The sequence below is a fragment of the Cervus canadensis genome, chromosome 17, assembly GCF_019320065.1.
Source record: "Cervus canadensis isolate Bull #8, Minnesota chromosome 17, ASM1932006v1, whole genome shotgun sequence".
NCBI classification, from domain to species: domain Eukaryota; kingdom Metazoa; phylum Chordata; class Mammalia; order Artiodactyla; family Cervidae; genus Cervus; species Cervus canadensis.
In genome coordinates this window covers 2,872,394-2,894,372 of record NC_057402.1, presented here as the reverse complement: position 1 = coordinate 2,894,372, position 21,979 = coordinate 2,872,394, and the positions used below count along the sequence as shown (strand labels likewise).

At 45.4% G+C, this 21,979-nt stretch overlaps 1 protein-coding gene across 6 annotated transcripts in view; it reads right to left on the bottom strand.

Annotated features, from left to right (window-relative positions):
- EML1 (EMAP like 1) overlaps positions 1–21,979 on the bottom strand; it is a 192,849-nt gene that overhangs the window by 27,973 nt on the left and 142,897 nt on the right. For 3 of the 6 annotated variants that reach the window (XM_043489494.1, XM_043489492.1, XM_043489493.1), the window contains exons 4-7: positions 21,712–21,846; positions 6,487–6,515; positions 5,540–5,596; positions 3,017–3,146 (exon numbers count right to left, since the gene is read on the bottom strand). In XM_043489494.1, the coding sequence (XP_043345429.1) occupies positions 3,017–3,146; positions 5,540–5,596; positions 6,487–6,515; positions 21,712–21,846 (351 nt within the window). The remainder of the gene's footprint in view (positions 1–3,016; positions 3,147–5,539; positions 5,597–6,486; positions 6,516–21,711; positions 21,847–21,979) is intronic. The other 3 variants (XM_043489498.1, XM_043489495.1, XM_043489496.1) reach the window with 1 other exon arrangement.

Here is a 21,979-nt window from a genome sequence, read left to right as displayed (position 1 = left end):
CTCCACTGGTAAAGAATCCACCTGCAATGAGGGAGACCCCAGTTCGATTCCTGGGTCGGGAAGATCCGCTGGAGAAGGGATAGGCTACCCACTCCAGTATTCTTGGGCTTTCCTGGTGGCTCAGCTGGTAAAGAACCCGCCTGCGATGTGGGAGACCTGGGTTTGATTCAGCTTGAAGAAACATGGTGATTTGCTATTCTACTGCTAACAGTAACTGGATCAGACACTTGTGTAATAACTAGGAAGTGAACTCTTCAATTTGGCCCATCAGTCATGGATCCAGGAAATCAGTGGCCAGGGCCCACACTGCTTTGTTGAACTGTTGAAATCTTATGTAGATGCGTTTTCCTCACACCTAGGCTGGGTTTAAATTTTTCCCAAGCTGGTCTCCTGAAAGGCCAGTGACCATAATATTGTTAGAGGTACCATCCGGACGCTAGAATGAAAGTCACCTGAAGGGTGACTTGACACTGATCTCCCAAGAATGCTGGGGTACTCTGCTTATTATTTTTCTCTTTCCTTTCTGTTGCCTCTCTTGTGTACCATTTACTCTAGTTCCCACACTACTTGCGGAGATATGCTGAACCATGACCACAATCTAGAATGTGTCCACTTGCTGTCTTGAATCTAACTTTTAAAGCCGAGAGCTTGATTCCAGGGCTGGAACTGAAAGGAAGAACAGGGTCACTGAGTCTTGCCATCTTTGAACTCTCCACGTCATGGTCATCCTGAGACACACACCTTCCAACAGGGGGCCTGAAACCACCGTCACGCTGTGGCTTAAGAAGAGAGGCTCAGCCTGGTGCTAGAATCATGGCTGGAAGGTGAGCTGAATCCTGTTGTGGTCGGTGGCTTCTGGAGCTTGTTTGGAAAACAAAATACATCTGGCAGTGCTGTGTGCGTGCAGGCGTGCTCAGTCATGTCCGATCTTTGCAACCACAGGGACCGCAGCCCACCAGGCTTCTCTGCCCATGGAATTTTCCAGCAATAATACCAGAGAGGGTTGCCATTTCCTACTCTAGGGGATCTTCCCGACCCAGAGATCAAACCCAAGTCTCCAGCGTCTCCTGCATTGGCAGGTGGATTCTTTACCACTAGCACCACCTGGACAACCCTCTGACGATGTTAAGTGGCTATATTGTTTCAAATATTAAGCAATATGAGGTTATAAACCCTATTCTAAGGAAAAAAAAGTTGAGTTTTGACATTCCTTATAAAGTATTTAAAAAGAAAATTTTAAGACACTGGTAAATGACTTTCATGTCTCAGTTATAAACCAATTATGAATTTACTGCTTATTGTAACCTGGCAGCTACGTATTTAAAACATTTTTTTTTTACATTATAAAAAAACCTGTAGAAGGTGTGAACAATATACACGTATATTTGGAAGTTACCTGGTTGTCTAGTGGTTAGCTCTCTGGGCTCTCACTGCCATGGAAAGTGAAAATATTAGTCGCTCACTTATGTCCGACTCTGCAGCCCCATGGACTGCAGCCTGCCAGGCTCCTCTGTCCATGGAATTCTCTGGCAAAGAATATTGGAGTGAGTTGCCATTCCCTTCTCCAGGGGATCTTCCTGACTGAGGGATGGAACCCAGGTCTTCTGCATTGCTGGCAGATTCTTTACCATCTGACCAACCAGGGAAGCTCATGTATCTATATATTAATCAATAAAAGGTAACAAATTTAGGTCCTCCTTGTCCTAACCATCCACAGCTCCTCAGGAATAATAACCTGTTAAGATTTTAGCATATATGCTTCCAAAGTTTGAAAACTATTTCAGAGCAAAACATCACTTGAACTTGGATGTGAAAAACAACCATTTATTTGCTGCAAACTCCACTGTTTCACACCTTTTAAAATATGAGTTAGGAGTAAGTTGAACAACTATGTCTTGAATAATGTGTTTCAGATTTGATTTAACCAATTCAAACAATTACTGACTTAAAGAAGAATGGGATCACTTTTTATGTGCCAACACAGACGGCAAAATAGGTGCAGGTGAACACTTATGACATCTGAATCCGAAAAAATAAAAAAATGTTTTGAGAAATTTAGGTACAGAAATAATACTAAAAAAATTCCAAGGAATATGACTTTATAATTTCAGATAGTAATTCTTCTAACTGAAATGACAATAGCTTCAGTTTAAACCAACTTCACATAATTTGTTGTCAGGGTTTGGCATTAAACTGGTATTCAAGAAATATTTGTTTGAGGGTGAAGAAAGGATTTTTGCTCTTTGTTTTAAAAGTCTGCATGGACTGGAAGGTGGCCGCTGTGGGCTTCTAAAGTAAAACAAAATAGTAAAATAAAAAAACCCCAAAAAACAACACTTCACCCTCTTTCACAGGCTCTATTTCTTGTCTTTCTTTTATTCCCTCCTTGGTAGTTCATTCAACTTTCCCAAGCCTCTTATTATGAAGATTCTAGCAGCTTTGTTTCAAGAATGCTAGTCATATGGCTGACTCAGATTTCTGTGGCCTAGATTTTATGAGAGCTTTTTCTTTTTTTTCCAGTGGTATTATATTGATGCTACGTGTCCATTTAACTTAAGCCATAGACTGTATTGTATTAATTTAGTACTGAGTCCATACTCATGTTCAATTAGTCACTGTTTTTTAAGTTGTTTTTTTTTCTTTTTTAAATTGCTGTATAGTTGATTTACAACGTTAAGATCCCACCCTGTGGCATGTGGGATCTTAGTTCCTCAATCCCGGGTGGAACCCACACCCCCTGCATTGGAAGGCGAAGTCTTAACCACTGGACCACCAGGGAAGTCCCTAGTCACTGTTAACTTAGATTCCCAAGGTTGTTAAGTTAGATTCCCAAGGTTGGCCAAAGCCCTACTTGGTTGAGGGGAAATGCTAGTCCTTCCTTCCAGGCAATCCCTCTTTCTTTCTTTGGGTTTAAAAACTTATTGCCATCACGGTTTGGTTTTATGGGTTTCTACAACTGAAAAAAAAGCACTCATCAACTGACGACTTCAGGTCAGACTTAATGAATAAAGGATACACCCATTCCAGCTTCAGTCTCTTGGTTGGCAGTTCTACTTTTGCTTCCAAATTGTAAGAATCCACTTGATCTTTGGGCATGTACATGGTAACAGGGCGTCCACGAAGAAACATTTTTACATATCCTTCTTCTGTGAAGAGAACAAAGAGGTCAGTAAGACACCTTGGTGCCCAGGGTACCTGAAAAAAATAGTTATATTTTCTCTATCCTTTCAATGCAAAAGTAGAAACTTTGCCATTTATGTCATTTCTGATTAAAATCCTAGGGAAAACTAACTAAAACACAAATAGTTTGAAACAAAAATTTTCACCTTCTTTGCCTTTGACATTCTGCTTACTTAAGTAATGTAAAAAATTACAAAAGGCAGAAAAGAATTGGATTCCAACAATTATTTTCCATGGAATTTTAGTTCTTATATTTTCTTTATCATCAGGAGGGGGAAAAATGCCACCCCAAAAAATTACAACTAACACAAGAAATCCACTTAAATTTTTTTTATTGAGTTCAATGGATATACAATTGTAGTATCAAAATTCATAAAATATCTTTCAATATTTAAATTGGTTTGTTATAGTGCAATGTAAAAATGTGTCTTTATGTATCTTTCACATTGGATAATTCAAGTGTAAAGGACACAAAACCGGCAGAAGTACATGCTGGGATGCATGCAAAAAGGAAAATGCTCAAAGAAAAGCTAGAAACAGAAAAGAAAAGAACAAAAGACCCATTAGAGAGAGAAGCTGGGGAATAAACCTTTCTAGAACAAACATTTTTATAACAAAATAACTTCTGATACTTTAATAAACTGTAGGGATGAAAGTAAAACCCAATAATACAACGACAAGGGGCCACTCCTGGATTTAAACAAAACCAAGCAATATAGGGTTTTCTGTCTACAGTTTTTGAGATATTATAATAAGACCATCTTGTGAGCTCTTGATGAATTCTGTTCGGATTCAGAACTCCCTGCATTCTGATGCTTCACTGCAGATCAAAGCACTGGGCCCCTTAATGGCATTTAAATTGGGCAGTTGGGGCTACACCATAACTCAACAGAAAAATCATGCCCAGAGAGGAAACTGGTAAGGAAGTCATAAAATAATTATAATGTTGTAAGTACCACATTCACAAATTAGTTTCATAAGCCTCATTCCTGAGGATTTTCAGACAAAGCCACATGCGATATTGCCTAAAAATGGAGAGGCCATTGCACTTTTATGGTGTGCGTGCAACTCAGGTCTTAAATGCATGCATGTGACACTCTTCACTCTGCGTATTAAATCGGACTATTAAGTAAAAACCAACACGTGTTCACTCCTGCACAGGGTGCCAGCTGCTGTGTTCCGTGGTGCTCCTGTGAGAGTGCTCCACGAGGCTCCATCCTCCCCAGCTCCCCTGGGAGGAGCCCATCTGAGGCCCCCAGGGCTGCAGGCTTTCGGACGGCCTCCGCCCCCTACCCTGGTCATCTTGGCTACCAAACCCATGGAGGCCCACCTGGATTCAGGACCCTTCTCCTGCTCTCCTACCTGCTGGACCCCATGCTCTAACTGCCCTGCCCCCTCTTCCGTATATGACGTCACTGGCCACAACTGCCCCCCACCCAGGGGTCCTTCTCTCTCTCTCTCTGCCAACTACGCACCCACCCGTTCTGTGCATCTGCCCATGCTCGCCTCACCCACCCCCTTCCCTTCCTTCACCCCTCAACCAAATCTCAGTGCCTCAGACGGTGTGGCCATCACAACTGAAGACCCTAAAAGCACTCAGTACATCAATGGAAGGGGGACAAAGAGGGGCGGGTGTGATGGCTTAACTGACAAGTGATTCCATGAGTTCTTTTGTAAGAGGGGAATCATGGAATGCAGATTCAGAATAAACGGAATATAATGTCACCCCGCAGCACACACCAAAAGCCTCGTACGGGGGTATGTAATCCATGTAGATGGAATATCTACTTGAGTATATCGTCACGTGCTGGAAAAGTCCTTATGACAGGTTTACTCATTGGGCATGTCTATGTCACTGGACCGAGCAGAAAAGCTCTGGAGGTAGCCTTGGCACTGTTTTGGACATCTAAGTCAGATATTCTACATCTAAAAAACACAAAACAAAAAACGCAGCGAGGGAAAGCAATGTTTGCTTGCTTGCTCTTTTTTTCAGGCATGTTAGGATAACAGCACACAGCCCCCAAACCCAGGGGCGCCACAGGGAGCGGCCAGCAGCGGTGCAGGTTCCAAAAAACGGGGCATCCAGGGTTCGCCCTATAGCTCTCTTAACATTCATACAGATTTAAAAAGAGTTCTTGTCATCAGCCAATTGTCACCGAAGGTCCAGTTTTCAGCTCCTCAGTAAGACCCGCCCAAGCAAGTGCTCAGGACTGCTTTGAATGTCCAATAAACCCATGTGGCTTGCATCACAAAGCATTTTCATACAAGGAGGTGGCGGGTGGCCTGTATGAAAAGCGTTTCTGCAGCCTGGGGCGCAGCTTTGCTCAGAGAGCTATGAGGTGTCAGCAATGCCGCCTACCTTTGCAATGTGTCACTCGGCGTTTCCCTTGGGATTTCGGAGACAGAGACAGAAGTGCTGGGTAAAGAGATGAGGGGGCGCTGCGAGAGGGACTGGCCTGCCTGCAGGGGGCGCTCTCGAGCCCCCCGGCCCAGAGGCTCCCCCGGCCCCACCGCTCGCAAAACCTGGACACGTTTCAGGGGTGCTGACAAGTGCACACCAGACCTACTCTGCAGGCTGAGGGCGAGTACATTTTCAGTGAGTAATTTCATGCTTCCTGAAAATGAAATGAATACTGAAGCACATGCGCATAAATAGGAAAGTCTGACTTTCGTGTTTCGATGCTTAAGGGGGAAAAAAAAAACTTGGAAAATTAAATGAATTTATTTAGCCCACTGCACAAAATCTTGTCAAAGATTTTGCATTTTTAAATATGCTTTCAAATAAGGTTACTATTCTAAAAATAGCAGCTCCCTTACTATAACATGTGTTAGAAAAGATACATGGAAAAGATATATATGGACTATTAGTTGGCAGTTTAGGAAATCACAGGCAGAAAAAGAAGTCGCTTTTAGATAAAGTTGTAACTGGATGCATCAGAGACTTTCCCTTTCAAGAGAAACCAAAATGCTGGTGATGGGAGAGCCCCCATTAGTAAGGAAGGGGCGAGAAAGGCAACAGGGTGTTTTAATCGAGAAATTTCTTGTAATGGCATGTCGCTTGCTCCTTATGGATGTATCTTGAATCCATTTTAAATGGGGGCAAATAAAGGGTTTAGTTTTTATGACCCTCTTCTGGGTGGTCTCTGAGTGACGTGAGTCGCCAGACCCCCAGGTACACTCAGCCCCCAGCCCCGCCACACGGACCCCCGTTTTCTGCCCATCCCAGCTGCCCCTGAACCACCACTTCTTACTGCCCCTCACGTACCGCACTAAGGGGCATCCGCACTGACATTCAACCAGCCTTACCTGCGCTGAAGACTGGCTCCTTGGGTTTGCTGTGGAGACAAAACCAAAATATATTTTATTTTATTTCTTTCTAAATTTATGTTTTAATTGGAGGAAAACTGCTTTTACAACATTGTGTTGGTTTCTGCCATACAACAACGCAAATCAGCTTTCGATATGGACCATTTTTAAAGCCTTTATTGAATTTGTTACAACATTACTTCTGTTTTATCCTTTGGTTTCCTGGCCAGGAGGCATGTGGGATCCTAGCTCCCTCACCAGGGGTCGAACCCACATCCCCTGCACTGGAAGGCGAAGTCTGAGCCACCAGGCCACCAGGAAGTCCCCCAAAACAGTTCCCAAAGGGAAGCAGGGGCTGGTGGTTGGTCTCGGTCACGGAAGACCCCTCACCAATGGCCGCACGAGTTTGTCACACAGATGCTGAGTGAAGAACACATGTTAGAAACAAACGCAAAGCCATGAAACTGCAAAGAGAAACAGTGTAAACAGAAATGCCTAAAACCAAGCGCCAGAGATGACAATCCCAACTTTATCACCAAAGCTGTGCTTTTTATGAGATCAAAGAGAGGTTTGGAGAAGGAAAACGCGTGGTTAATCAAGACAGGAACAGCCCTGCCTAAATGCGTAGCAAGGTTTGTTTCTCTTCCCCACGTGCTTCTGGCAGAGTATTTGAAGAACTGACTTAAAACTAGCAAGCTCCTGTCGCAGGGGCTTTGGCAAGAGAACTTTAGCACCTGGCTCCCGAGAGGGGAGGAACTAAAGAACCTCTTGATGAGGGTGAAGGAGAAGAGTGAAAGAGCTGGCTTAAAACTAAGTATTAAAAACCTAAGATCATGCCACCAGGCCCCATTACTTTATGACAAACAGAAGGAGAAAAGGTGGAAGTAGTGACAAATTTCCTCTTCTTGGGCTCAAAAATCACTGCGGATGGTGACCGTGGCCATGAAATCAGAGGACAACCGCTTCTTGGCAGAAAGCTATGACAAACCTAGACAGTGTGCTGAAAAGCAGAGATCCTACTCTGCTGACAAAGGTCCTTATAGTCAAGGGTACGGTCTTCCCAGTGGTGATGTACGGTTGTGAGAGCTGGACCGTAAAGTAGGCTTAGTGCCAAAGAATTGATGCTTTTGAACTGTGGTGCTGGAGAAGACTCTTGAAAGTCCCTTGGAAAGGAGGAGATCAAACCAGTCAATCTTAAGGGAAATCAACCCTGAATACTCGCTGGAAGAACTGATGCTGAATCTGAAGCTCCAGTATTTTGCTCATCTGATGCAAACAGCCACCTCATTGGAAAAGTCCCTGATGCTGGCAAAGATTGAGGGCAGAAGGAGAAGAGGGCATCAGAGGATGAGACGGCTGGATGGCACCACCGATGCAATGGACACAGACTTGGGGAAACTCCGGGAGATGGTGAGGGACAGGGAGGTCTGGTGTGCTGCAGTCCATGGGGTCTGCAAAGAGTCAGACACGACTGGGTGACTGAACAATTCCCAGGAGGGATGGCTCCTAGGGGGAAGATGAGGGGGCAGGGGAAAGGAGGGAAGAATAAGGACTATTGGGGTGTGGCCACATCCTGGGACATGGGGGAACCCCACTGTCTCAATCAGGCTGAGACCCCATGTCTGCACCTGAGAAACCCACCAAGTTCAAGGGCACACCACGGATGGGCTGAGGTCACCCCTGGGGGCGAGCTTCCCACAAGACAGTCTGCCCGGGGAGTGCCCCCCCCAAGTGCAGGAAGGCACGGTCCTCCCCGTGACAACCGGACAGCTGCCCGTGGGAAGACTGCCACCTCGCGCCACACAGGGGAGGGGACCCCCAAGGACGGCAGGAAGTGAATCCTGTTCAAACACAGAGCCAGCCCTTGAACCCCAGTCTGCAAGACTCCAATGTCCACGCCGTCTTCCACGGTACCCACCGCCTGCTCCTGCCCCCGGCTTCCCAGAATACCTCCCACTCTAACACAGAACAAGACACAGTAAATAAATGAAACCCACCCCAATGATTTTGGGATTCCCTCGTAGTTCAGTTGGAGAATCCGCCAGGCAAGAACACTGGAGTGGGTTGCCATGCCCTCCTCTGGGGCATCTTCATTATTGTGTCTCTCCCCATCAGGAGGGAAGCCCAGAAGGGCAGGGATTGCTGTTCACAGCTGTGACCCGGGGCCTGTAACAGTCTTCAGCTGCTGACTGGAAGCTGGTAGGGTCTGGAGCCCTCCCTGCCTCTGACTCTGGCTGGCCCTGCGGATCTGCGTCTGGCTGGGTGGGCTACTGGGCGGGGGGGGGCGGGGGCATGCCTCAGCGGCCTTGGCCCCCGCTGCCCCACCCCACTCCCCGAAGTAGCCAGTGCTGCCGGATGAATGACGCTCCCCGCCGTCCTCCCAGCTGGTGCTCAGCCTTCACCAAACCCCGCCCCGCCCCACCAGGGCCCCTCTCAGGGTCCCCGTCCCTCTTCCAGGGCAGCTGAATAGCACCTGGTTCCCATGAAAGGCCCAGTGTGGAGCACCCTTCAGCAATTACCGCGCCTGGGCTCTGAGAGGGTGGCTTCAGGACTCTCCCATTCCCTGGCTTTGTGGGAAGAACGTGTGTGTGTGTGTGTGTGTGTGTGTGTAACCCTGGCTTTGTGGGAAGAACGTGTGTGTGTGTGTGTGTGTGTGTGTGTGTGTGTGTGTGTGTGTGTGTAACCCTGGCTTTGTGGGAAGAACGTGTGTGTGTGTGTGTGTGTGTGTGTGTGTGTACGCGTGCATGAAGGTTCACCTCGAGCCTGGGGCTCCCGAGAGTCCACCCATGCCGGTGTGTGTGTGTGTGTGTGTGTGTGTGTGTGTGTGTGTGTGTACGCGTGCATGAAGGTTCACCTCGAGCCTGGGGCTCCCGAGAGTCCACCCATGCCGGTCCACACCCGGCCTCGCAGGATTCTAGAAGCATTCAGCTCCTTTCCTCCTCTTCCTCCCATTCCTTCTCTTCCTTCAGCTCTGCAAAGATTTCAGCAGTGGTCACAGTCCCTCCTAAGAGGGGCCTGTCACTTTTGGGGTTGGAGTTCATCGCATCACTTGGTGACCTTGGCTCCATGGTGGACTTACCTGGCTTGTTCTCGTTATTGGGGGAAGTGACACTCTTGTGATTTTTTTAAGTGGAAGAACAAGTCTTAACTCCAAATTTTATATCTTATCAGACTGACGGCAGGGCAAGGACATAGAGGAAAAGCTAAAACAGATCACTACAAAGCACATCCGCTAGTTAGGGAAGCTAGGCAGGGAATTAGAAGACAGGAAAGCTATTTTTTTTTCCCATCATGACTTTGATCACAGAAGTAGAAAGATGCCAAGTCCGTGAGACAGATATAAGCAACCCAGAATCTTCCCAAGAGATAGAAAAGAGCAATTACGGATTATGTTTCTCTTAGAGAACATTCATAGGGGAATGTGAACTCCAAATGTAGGGAGGTTAGTGGAATTCTGATGCTGAAGCGCCGTAAGAAGACGGATAAAAGATCTCTGTTAAAAGATCAGAAAAAGGCAGCCTGAGTGTTATCAGCTGAAGGTCACTGAGAAGCATCAGGTACTGAAGTGCTCAGAGTTCTTCAAATCCTGCACTAAACTATGGGCTACCCTTTGGGTACCAGGCTTCCCTGGTGGCTCAGATGGTAAAGAATCTGCCTGCAATGCAAGAGACCCTGATTGGATCCCTAGGAAGATCTCCTGGAGGAGGACATGGCAACCCCCTCCAGTATTCTTGCCTGGAGAATTCCATGGACAGAGGAGCCTGGTGGGCTACAGTCCATGGGATCACAAAGAGTCGGACACGACTGAATGACTGACACAAGCTATATTTAGGAAACATATTGCTGCTATGTTTCACTATTTTAGAAAGTTAAGTTTCTATAGAAAAATATACTATTAATATATTTACTTTAGAATCCATGATGCCTGCCAATGCACCACACTCCTGAAAGGCAAGAGGCCAGAGAAAGGGCCTATTCCAGTCACGAGTGCCTGTCTAATAAATACAAAGCTATAAAAGGACAATGAATCTCCCCAATCGCAGACAGAAGGGAAAACCCACAGAACACATGATGATGGTGATCCGAAGTTAAAGACGCTGTTGCCCCAGTCAACATCAGCTCACGGGAGTCGGGCGCCCATCACCTGTCCGATCCTCAACTCAGCATCAGGAGAGCTGAGAGTGAGCTCCTCAAATAGCGCTTCAGACCCAGCACGCTGGAAACACGCCCGGGCTGTGAACCCACTTGGACCAAGAGACGACCACCTCTCGAGGTGTTGTGTAGTCTGTCCCTGGTCATCCACTCCTCACTGTGAGCTCCAGGGAAAACTGAAGTGGGTGACCTCACACCGCCTCCGCGACCAGGGCCTGGTCCCCAGGGGTGGCGTGGGGCTGGTGGGATGGAGGGTGGATAAACTCTGGGAGCAGAGTGAGGCTCCCTTCCTCCCCATCCAAGTCCGGAGTCAGCACTGACGGAGGTGCAGGACGGAAGTGAGCCCAGAGGAGAGGAAGGATCTCCATCCTGGCAGGCAGACCCTCATCTCTTGGCTGGTCCGGCGTTAGGCGGCCGGGGCCAATGGCTCCTAAATGAACACCAGTGCCATCCGGTGCGGTTGTTTTTTTTGGCAGGAAGGCGATCTGCTGAAAAAGCTTGGCTGTACTCTCCCTAGGGCGGGACAGTTCAGGAGACTCTCCGAAGGACTCCTGTAAGTGTAAGCAGTACCTGGGGGTCACGGGGGAGGTAACGTTGCCTGGAGCCTTCCCCAGACCAGTAGCTGGATCTGGAGGCAGCGAGAGGAGACCAGACAGTGGGTACAAGGAAAAGCTCCCACTGGAAGCTGTGAGTTCACACCCACGAAGCGGCTATAACCGCCCAGGACCAAGTCATGTGGCATCAAATACCCGGAAATGTTCAGTGTGGACTTTGGGCACCGGGGGCTGTCACAAGCGGCTGTTTCCCCCTTCATCTGCTATAACTCAGATGCCGCACCGCGGGCTGGGTGTGTGTTGGGGGAGGAGAGTCCAGCCAAGAATTCGTTCAGACTCGGATGCAATGCATATTCCCCAAACTCTTGCCCTGTGGTGGGATCTGCACTTTGCATGTTTGTGAAAGTGAAAGCGTTAGTCACTCAGTCGTGTCCAGCTCTTTGCGACCCCATGGACTGTTGCCCGCCAGGCTCTTCTGTCCATGGAATTCTCCAGGCAAGTATACTGGAGTGGGTTGCCATTTCCTTCTCCAGGGGATCTTCCCGACTCAGGGACTGAAGCCAGGTCTCCTGCATTGGCAGGCAAATTCTTTACCATCTGAGACACCAGGAAAGCCCTAGCATTTTCGTATCTGTTACTAATTTACCCCAAAGTCCTGAGAGCAGGTCTCTGCCACATGGGTGGCCTGTGTAACAGGGCACTCTGGGAGACGGGGATTTGGGAGCACTGATACGGGCCAGATGCTTCTGAGGAGACATGCTTGCTTCAGAAAATGATTAAGAAGTCCTAGTCGAGGAGGACACTGTTCCAAAGTCAAACTTTTTTTCCCTGAAACTTACTCATCTATAAAAATGGTACCTCCCAGCACACGTACCATGACTCCTTCTGAAAATGATTTCACTTGATGGAATATAATCCCTGTTGGAAGTCAAAATACTCTGCTACGTAAATGATGATTCTTTTATATACTGCCCTAAGTAAGCAGCTTTTAACTATAATACAAGTAGGCTCATTCAGGAACTACTGATTTAAAATATTTAGAAGTCACTTCTGGAGTCAAAAACTACTGCTTCATAGACATCTCCAACCAATACTTCCAGTTTAACATGGAAGAAGCAGCAAAGATTTTGAAGTCAGCTGGATTCGTGTTTTATTTGGGCAAATCACTTCACCTCCACAAACTTTAGATTCATCTATAAAACAGGACCAAAACCACTGTGAGGCACAGGGTATCTGCAGGATCAAATATAACATGTAACAAATTACTTAACATGTGGCTATTAATTAATATCTTCCCTCTTCCTTCTAATTTCACCGACAATAACCTACATGTTAGGTGAGCTGCTCACCTAACAGCCTTAAAACTGAAACTAAATAAAGAATATCAGTGCTTATGAATTTTAATATTTGTTAAAAGGTAAATGACCCCTTGGCTTAAAGACTGAAACAATCGTTTCATTAAAAAAAAAAAAAAAAAAGATTCATTTAAGTCACCTCATTTCCAGAGGTGTTTCAGAAGCCAAAATGTAGTGTTAAAATCATCCACCAATAGGTGGTGCTATTTGCATAGTTCTTAAATGATCATAGTTTTAACAATTAAGTATATGGGTAACGTTTTTTCATTCATTCAGTGAATGTTTGTTGAGCACTTACTGTGTGCCAGACCTGTGCAAAGTGCTACGGATACAAAGAAGAAAAAAAATGACCCAGCTCTGCCCTCCCAAAGCTTAAAGGTGTAGCAGGGGGGAGGGTGTAGGTGTTGCCCCTGGCAGGGGATGGGGAGTTACAAAGTCAATGTGTGTGTTAGTCGCTGAGTTGTGTCTGACTCTTTGCCACCCCAAGGCCTGTGGCCCGCCAGGCTTCTCTATCCATGGGATTTCCCAGGCAAGAATATTGCAGTGAGTTACCATTTCCTTCTCCAGGGGATCTTCCTAACTCAGGTATCGAACCCACATCTTCTGCACAGTAGGAGGATTCTTCACCATCTGAGCCACCAGGGAAGTCCATAAAGTTAATGGGCAGGAACAAAGCCGTCTGGAGGGCGGCTAACTCAGATTGGGGTGCCCAGGCAGGCTTCCAAGAGAAGGGCATCCTGAGTTGGGTCTTGCGGAATTGGCTGGAGTTCTCCTCTTCCTGCCAGGTCTCCCGACATACACATACATCACTTAGCACAAGGGAAAACCTCCATGTACTAAGTGTTAGAAGCAGTCACTCACGGAGCTGTGCATTTGTTCGGTTTTGGGCTCTTTGATTTTATAATACAATAAAAAGATTTTTCTGCTGTCTTCTTACTTAGATTTGCATCACTTTAATGAAGACGGAGTCTGAACACCTTTTCCTTAATTAATCGGCTATTTGTACTTCTTTCTCTGTGAACTGCCTCTGCTCATACCTTTTACCTACTTTTCTATTGAGTCGGCTGTCCTTTGCCTCCCTGGTGTGGGTGAGCGACCTTTGGAAATGGAGGTCATTGACCCTTTTCATGCGCGGGTGTCACCCGTGTTTGTAGTGAGCATGCGTCTTCATGGACTGCTCCTTTCCACTTCCTGCCTTGCCTCACGCTGTGTCCTGCACATAGCAGGGGCTCAGTGAGTCAAGCGGTGCTGGGAAAGTGACTGAATAAGGTGACAGAATTTCTGTGAAGTCTCTAATGGGAGTTGGAGAATTCTACAATGTCCTGAAGAAGAGAGGCACTCAGGACTGAGGACTGGGGTGAGCAAAGCTATGCAAACATCAGCCCAAATGCTAGAATGGAGAAGGCAAATAACAGTAGTGACTATCACCTATGGAGTCCCAGTGTTGGCAAGCCCCATGCAAAGGATGCTACCGACGTACACCATCCTGTTTAACCCTCAAAGCAGCCCTGGGCGGTAGGTAGGTAGGTGCTAGTTTTCACTGGTGCTGAAAGGAACCTCAGTGAGATTAAGTAACTAGTTCACAGCCACAGAACAAAAGTGGCAGAGCTGGGATTAAAATTTGGTTACGGCCATGACGTTCCTTAAGCCTAAATTCTTCCTGTTATATTGACTAGGGTAAAAAAGATACATTCAACAAATACTTATTGGGTACCTACTGTACCTACTAGGGCTTCTCAGGTGGTGTTAGTGGTAAAGAATCCTCCTGCCAATGCAGAAGACGTAAGTGATGGGGTTTGATCCCTGGGTTGAGAAGATCCCCTGGAGAAGGAAATGGCACTCCCCACCGGTATTCATGCCTGGAAAATTCCATGGGCAGAGGAGCCTGGTGAGCTACAGTCCATAGGGCCACAAAGAGACACAACTAATCAACCGAGCACCTACTGTATACTGGGCCTTGTTCTAGATGCTGGGCTGGGTCTGACAACTAGAAAAGTCTTCCTGGTTCCCAAATGCCCAATTAAAGTGCATTCGTTTAGGTAAATGATGGTCCTCATCTGAGAAAACGTTGTAAGAGTATATTTCCTGAGACAAAGGCATGCTTACACAGCAAATGAAAAAGAGGGTTACAAAGTGTATGAAGAACAATATGATTTATGCAGAAATTATACACTACACAACACCCTAGAAACAAAGTCTGGATGGAAACACAATAAAGAGGCAGCTGCGAGTCCTCTGACTGCCACGACTAGACGGCTTTCCTTTCCTCTTTTTCATATATTTGGATATCCCAAAACACAGGTTACCTTGTGTAATAATAAATTACTTCACAAAGGAAAATAAATCCTGCTGGGGGAAGTGGGAGCCAGGGTTGGCAGGTGAGGATATCAGGGCACCAGAGAGGGTGGGCAGCCAGTGGATGAAGGACTTGAACCCAGGCCTAAGATTAAGATTTAGATCCTACTATCAGTGATGCTCAAGGAAAAGCTAAGCAAAGCTGAGCCTTAAGGACCTCTGACAGACTTCATTTTCTTGGGCTTCAAAGTCAGTGAGGACAGTGACTGCAGCCATGAAATTAAAAGATGTTTGTTCATTGGAAGAAAAGCTGTGACAAACCTAGACAGTGAATTAAAAAGCAGAGACATCACTTTGCTGACAGACACCCATCCAGTCAAAGCTATGGCTTTTCCAGTAGTCGTGTATGGATGTGAGAGTTGGACCATAAAGAAAGCTGAGTGCCAAGGAATTGATGCTTTTGAACTGTGGTGCTGGAGAAGACTCTTGAGAGTCCCTTGAACAGCAAGGAGATCCAACCAGCCAATCCTAAAGGTACTCAACTCTGAATATTCACTGGAAGGACTGATGCTGAAGCTGAAGCTCCAGTACTTTGGCCACCTGATGCAAAGAGCCGGCTCGTTGGAGAATACCATGATGCTGGGAAAGGTTGAGGGCAGGAGGAGAAGGGCTGACAGAGGATGAGACGGTCGGATGGCATCACCGACTCGATGGACGTGGGTTTGAGCAAACGTGGAAGATGGTGAGGACAGGGAGGCCCGGCGTGCTGCAGTCCCTGGGGTCACGGAGAGTTGGACACGACTGAGCGACTAAACAACAAATAAGGACCTCCAGGTGTCATCCAAAAAGACTGTCTCCGCTAGTATGGAGGAAAGGGAACCCTCCTACACTGTCAGTAGGAATGTAAACTGTGGAGCCGCTATGGAAAACAGCATGGAGGTTCCTTAAAAAACTAAAACAGAGCTATTATATGACCCAGCAGTCCCACTCCTGGGCATATATTTGGACAAAAGTGTAATTCAAAAAGATAATGTACCCCCGTGTTCATAGTAGCACTATTCACAACAGCCAAGACGTGGAAGCAACCTAAACATCCATCAGCAGGTGAATGGATAAAGAAGGTGTGTTCGCGCGTGTGCGTATACACAATGGAATACTACTCAGTCACACAGAAGAATGAAACAATGCCATTTGCAGCAATAGGGATGGACCCAGAGATGATCATACTAAATGAAGTAAGTCAAACAGAGAAAGACAAATGATATCACTTATATGTGGAATCTAAAATATGATGCCAACTGAACTTATCCATGAAAAAGAAACAAACTCACAGACATAGAGAACAGGCTTGTGGTTGCCAAGGGGAACAGGGTAGGGAAGGGATAGACTGGGAGTCTGCAATTAGCAGATACAAACTATTAAACACAGAATGGATAACCAACAAGGACCTACTGTATAGCACAGGGAATTACATTCAATAGTAATAAATCCTGTAATAAACCATAATGGAAAATAACACATATATTATTATACTTATATATTTGTGGTTGTTGTTCCTTCACTAAGTCGTGTCTGCCCCTTTGTGACCCTATGGACTGCAGCATGCCAGGCTCCTCTATCCTCCACTATCTCCTGGAGTTTGCTCAAATTAACGTCCATTGAGTCAGTGATGCTATCTATCTCATCTTCTGCTGCCCCCTTGTTCTTTGGCCTTCAGTCGTTCCCAGCATCAGGGTCTTTTCCAATGAGTTGGCTCTTCCCATCAGATGGCCAAAGTAATGGAGCTTCGGCTTCACCAACAGTCCTTCCAATGAATATTCAGGGTTGATTTCCTTTAGGATTGACTGGTTTGACCTCCGTGCTCTCCAAGGGACTCTTAAGAGTCTCCTCCAGCACCACAGTTCACAAGCATCAATTCTTCAGCACTCAGCTTTCTTTATGGTCCAACTCTCATATCCATACATAACTACTGGAAAAACCATATAGCTTTGACTACATGGACCTTTGTCAGCAAAGCGACATCTCTGCTTTTTAAAACATTAGCTTTCCTTCCAAGGAACAAGCACCTTTTAATTTCATGGCTGCAGTCACCGTGCACAGTGATTTTGGAGCCCAAGAAAATAAGATCTGTCACTGTTTCCACTTTTTCTCTTTCTATTTGCCATGAAGTGATGGAACTGGATGCCACGAACTTTTTTTTTTAGTGTTGAGTTTCAAGCCAGCTTTTTCACTTTCCTCTTTCACTCTCATCTAGAGGCTCTTTAGTTCATCTTCATTTTCTGCCGTTAGAGTGGGTATTGTCTACATATATATATATAACTGAATCACTTTGCTGTGCCACGGAAACTAACACAACATTGTAAATCAACTATACTTCAGTAAAAAAAAAAAAGCCTTCCTCACTGAAGGCTGACGTTTCAAGGAGGATGGAGCTGAATGTCCTGCTCACAGTTCTGACCTCGCAGCCGGGATAAAGCAGCCAGCGACGCAACACTAAAGGGCACCCAGGGGCAAGTCTTCATGCGGGAGACGTCCTCGTAATTTTGAAGCTTTTTTCACGTTTGTTGACCCCAAAGATGGGCAGTTTGTGTGTTACAACATGGTTTCCAGCAGGTGGCCGTCACATTTCTTACCTGGACAAAATCAGCTCACACTGCAACAACTTTCTGACGGAGACCAAAGGTCTTGCTTACAAAGTTGATATATCTTATTCCCCTCAAAATGACAATGGGGGAACCAGTTGGATAATTGAAACATTTTATCAATCTGGCAACATTAACTGTACATTCTAAACAGTAGCTGTTTTTCTGTCTGATATGAAACACTTATTAAAAAACAAAACAAAACAAAACCCTTTTCTTGGATTAGTCTACTGGCTACATTAGATAGTACAGATTGTTTATCAGAATGTTACTGTCAAGTCCCTATTTAAATTGAATAAGTACTTCATTATGACACAGATCACTATATAAATAATTGTTAATATTCACAATATACCATCAATAATACATGCGGTAAATATTACATTGCTGTATATTGCTTTTGTTCCTATGAAAATTTTGTCAGGGCAAAGATTAATAAGTGCTGTTAAAATTCTGTGGCTCACTGCAAGGAAAATATTTTAAAATGTTAACTATTCTAAGATAAAAATCTAAAGTGTCACAAGAGAGACTGTTGACTCTCGTGACCATTTCCAAAGAAAATGAGATACATGAGCAAGGAGACGGAAACTACCAGGGAGACAGTTGCTTTGAACATAAAACATGATGATTATTCAATAAATTAGTGTATCTTAGAAAATGTAAATGTTTAGGACCTCAAAACACTATTACTTTATGTTTGACAGTAAGATCTATACAATTGATAGGAAATGGCTTTATATTTGTTGTGATTATTATTACAGAGACACATGAATGCTGAAAGGAGCCTCTTTCTCATTTTCACAAAAGTGCCAGATGTGCTAAGACAGCTTTGCATATGGTGTGTGGCAGTTGAGAGCTTTATAGCAAATAGTTTGGGACTGATACAAGTTCAAGCATGGCCCGGTGTGAATGACTTCCTTCTGTGAATCAGGACAGACCCAAAGTCACAGCTCTAAGGTCACCCTCACTCACTCACGTTCTGATGAGCTTTCCTGGGGTCTCAGCGTCTGCACACCAGCTCGTTCTGATGTGACATTAACAACCATGAGAATATACGGTCATTCCTCTGTATCTGCATCAAGGAATCAAACACAAGCATAAAAATCCATGGTTGGCTGAATCTGTGGATGCGGAACCACTAACTGAAGGACTTGAGCATCCGTGGATTTGGGGATGGGAGTAGGGGTGGGGTCCTGGAACCAACAGCCCTTGGACATCCTGGGGCGACTGTATAATACTTTATGTCTCCGTAGCCAATTAGAATTTGCCAAAATCCAGGTTGTACTCATAAGAGTGTCCTGTGGATATAAGTTAGTATGTGTTAGACCAAAAAAAGACTAACAACGTCAGACGGCATCCACCACCTTCACCTTACAATCGAGGAAAATCAAGTTCAGAATTTTGGAAAGCCTCATGAACCATATTTTCTCCTACTCTGCACAGGTCTTGATTCACAACAGCTGCCGCTACTGAGTGCCAAGTGCTATGCTGAATGTTTTCCTACCAGTTAGCTCTCTGAGAAGATTCAAGGGCATTAAGATATAAAACCGTTCATTCACAGAGGGGGAAAAGCTGAGGCTCAGAGAAGTGAAGTGGCCAAGTTTGTTCACAAACCCAGATTTTTCTTTTACTCCAGAACCTGTGTCCTTTCCATTACATCTTGCTATGTATAGTAATCATGCATGGACAATGGGTTAAAAGATAAGATCGTGGACAAATATTTGTGTGTGATGCGCAAGAGGTCGTGCTATCTTAGACTACTGAGGACCATAATGTTTAAAAGCGGAATTGCACCTTCCATCCCTTTCTTTGCCTGCTTTAAGCCCTGGAGACTGGGCACTGGTCCATGAGACTCCAGCTCTGGTTTGGTACAAGTTCCAGGTAACTCAAGAGAGGAGCTCTTGATGGGGGATGGAACGGAAGGATGAAGGGAAGTGGACAGGCAGTGACGGATGCACCGGCTTGACCTTCACCTCTATTGTTTTTAGCTGCTTCTTCCTTCTGTCTGAGTTACTGCTGCCATCATTTCCGCGGGTCCCTGAAGGTGTCTGCCAGTACCAGCAATGACCCACAGAAGGCAGGAACTCTCTCTCTGATACTCCTTAGGTGCAACTCAACCAGTTCCGCACTACATGTGGTGGTGGTGGTGTTGAGGTGCTCAGTTGTGTCTGACTCTGTGACCCCCTGGACTGCAGCACACCGGGCTTCCCTGTCCTTCACTGTCTCCTGGAGTTTGCTCAGATTCACGTCCATTCAGTCAGTGAGGCTATCAAAGCATCCATCCTCTGCTGTCCCCTTCTCCTCCTGCCCTCAATCTTTCCCAGCATCAGGGTCTTTTCCAGGAGTTGGCCCTTTGAATCAGGTGGCCAAAGTATTGGAGCTTTAGTTTCAACATCAGTCCTTCCAATGAATATTTAGGGTTGATTTCCTTTAGGATTAACTAGTTTGATCTCCTTGCAGTCCAAGTGACTCTCAAGTCTTCAGCACTACATGGGCCTCAACTATTCTTGGGATCTAGTAAGACAAAGAACTTATGTTTAAATGGCCAATGTTCAGTTGCCTGAATTATTTTTAGAAAATGATTAGTAAATTTTCCCAGTCCTTCATTTCCAAATCGAAATTTCCTGGCATTAAAAAAAATAACACCCTTTGTAAATATCTTTCATGGAAATATTTACCCAGCACACTGAGCAAAGACATAGGATTTAAAAGATACAACAGATCTGGAGTTTGCACAATGCAGATTCTTTCTGGAAATTCTTAATACAAATCAGATGTGCAGAGAAGGAGCCAAGTTTTTAAGAACTGCCTAGATCTCGACATCTCAGGTCAACTTCCAAGCTTACCCTAAATTCAGAGAAGCCTAAAGGCCACCCTGCATCTCCCACTTATTCATGCTCTGCTGCTGTTGTAACCACTTGGCCTTATTTCCAAGGTATTATCACCCAATTAGCATAATCTTCTGATAAGAAGTCCTAATAGTCTAAATTAGAAGACAGCCCCATGTCAGTGGTTTTGAGATTGTTAATTGGCTGTGGATTTGACCTGCTAGAGACATGAGACGTGCCTGCATCTCTTCATAAAAAACATATCTTTTAGGAACAAAACCAAAAAAGAGCTTAAGTTTCCTTTACAGGACTGAATCAGAGTGGACTTACAAACTTGGAACTTTTACAGCCTGTGGGTTGGAGTCCACTGCTTTATGACTAAGCCTTCTCCTTACATGAACATTTGGTAAAAAAACAAAAACCAAAACATGGTTAGCCTGTGAAGCTGAAATCCCTTCGTAAGCTTTGCTCAACAGAGAATAAAATTTAAAGCACAATGTTTAAAAAGAGAGAATAAAGTATGTTGAGTAGATATACACAGAGAAACTGTTCTCATATACACAATACATTCTTAGACGTAAAACAAGCTGTTAAAATGCCCCAGATTAGCTCTCACTAATAAAATGTTACTATTAGTTTAACAAGGAGTTATTATAATCCATTATAAACCAACCTCAAAGAAAAAGACTTATGAAACCAGAAAGTGGTTCCTATTTCTGGTGTTAGCTTGATATTAAAAGTAATTTCTGACAAATCATGCAATTACAACTTTTTACCCAGTCTGTTGTAGAAAATATTGTTGACAAACTTAAGCCACTAAGTTAATTTTAAAATGGCAGCTGAGAGGGACTTTCCCGGTGGTCCAGTGGTTAAGAATCCGCCTTCCAATGCAGGGGACATGGGTTCGATCCCTGGTTCAAAGCAGGGGACACAGATTCAATGCCACTAGGCAGCTAAGCCTGCATGCTGTGACAACTGGGCCCTTGTGCTCTGGAGACCATGCTCTGCAACTAGAGAAAGCCCGTGGACAGCAATGAAGACCCAGGGCAGCCAGAAAAAAGGCAAAAAAAAGGCAGCTGAGAGTATTAGAAATACAGTGTCCCACACTTTATCAATTCAGAAGCTTCCCAAATTCCATGGAGTTGGTACTAAGCAAGTTCTCAAGAACGCCTTCTGCATGGATAGGGAGTCGAAGTCACAGTTTTCCACCTGGCTGGTAACTGGGGTGAGCTGTGACCAGGAGCTGTCGGACGCGCCCACAGTGATGTCCAGAGAAGGCGCACGTGCCACAGAGGGCCCCTAGTTTATGTGCACACAAGCGGGCCTTCGGATTCACCTCTGGGGAAGAGAGGTCACACGACATCAGAACAGCAGGAACCGGCAGGAAGACGCCCCTTACCTTTCACTGTTCTTTTTGCCACTGGAAGAACTGCTGGTGGATCCCGTGCGGTTCCGGTTTCCTTTGGAATCCCCATAGCTTTCCCTTCGACCGCCAGGAGACACCCGTTCGGAAGAGCTGGTCCTCTTGATGGTACTGAAAGTGCGAAGGAAATGACAGTGAAATGACAGAGAAATCCTTCCCGGAGTGGATTTATCCTACTGCTGAATACGAAAACATATACACAGAACATCCTATTTCCATGTGGATACTTAAAGAGAGAGACTGG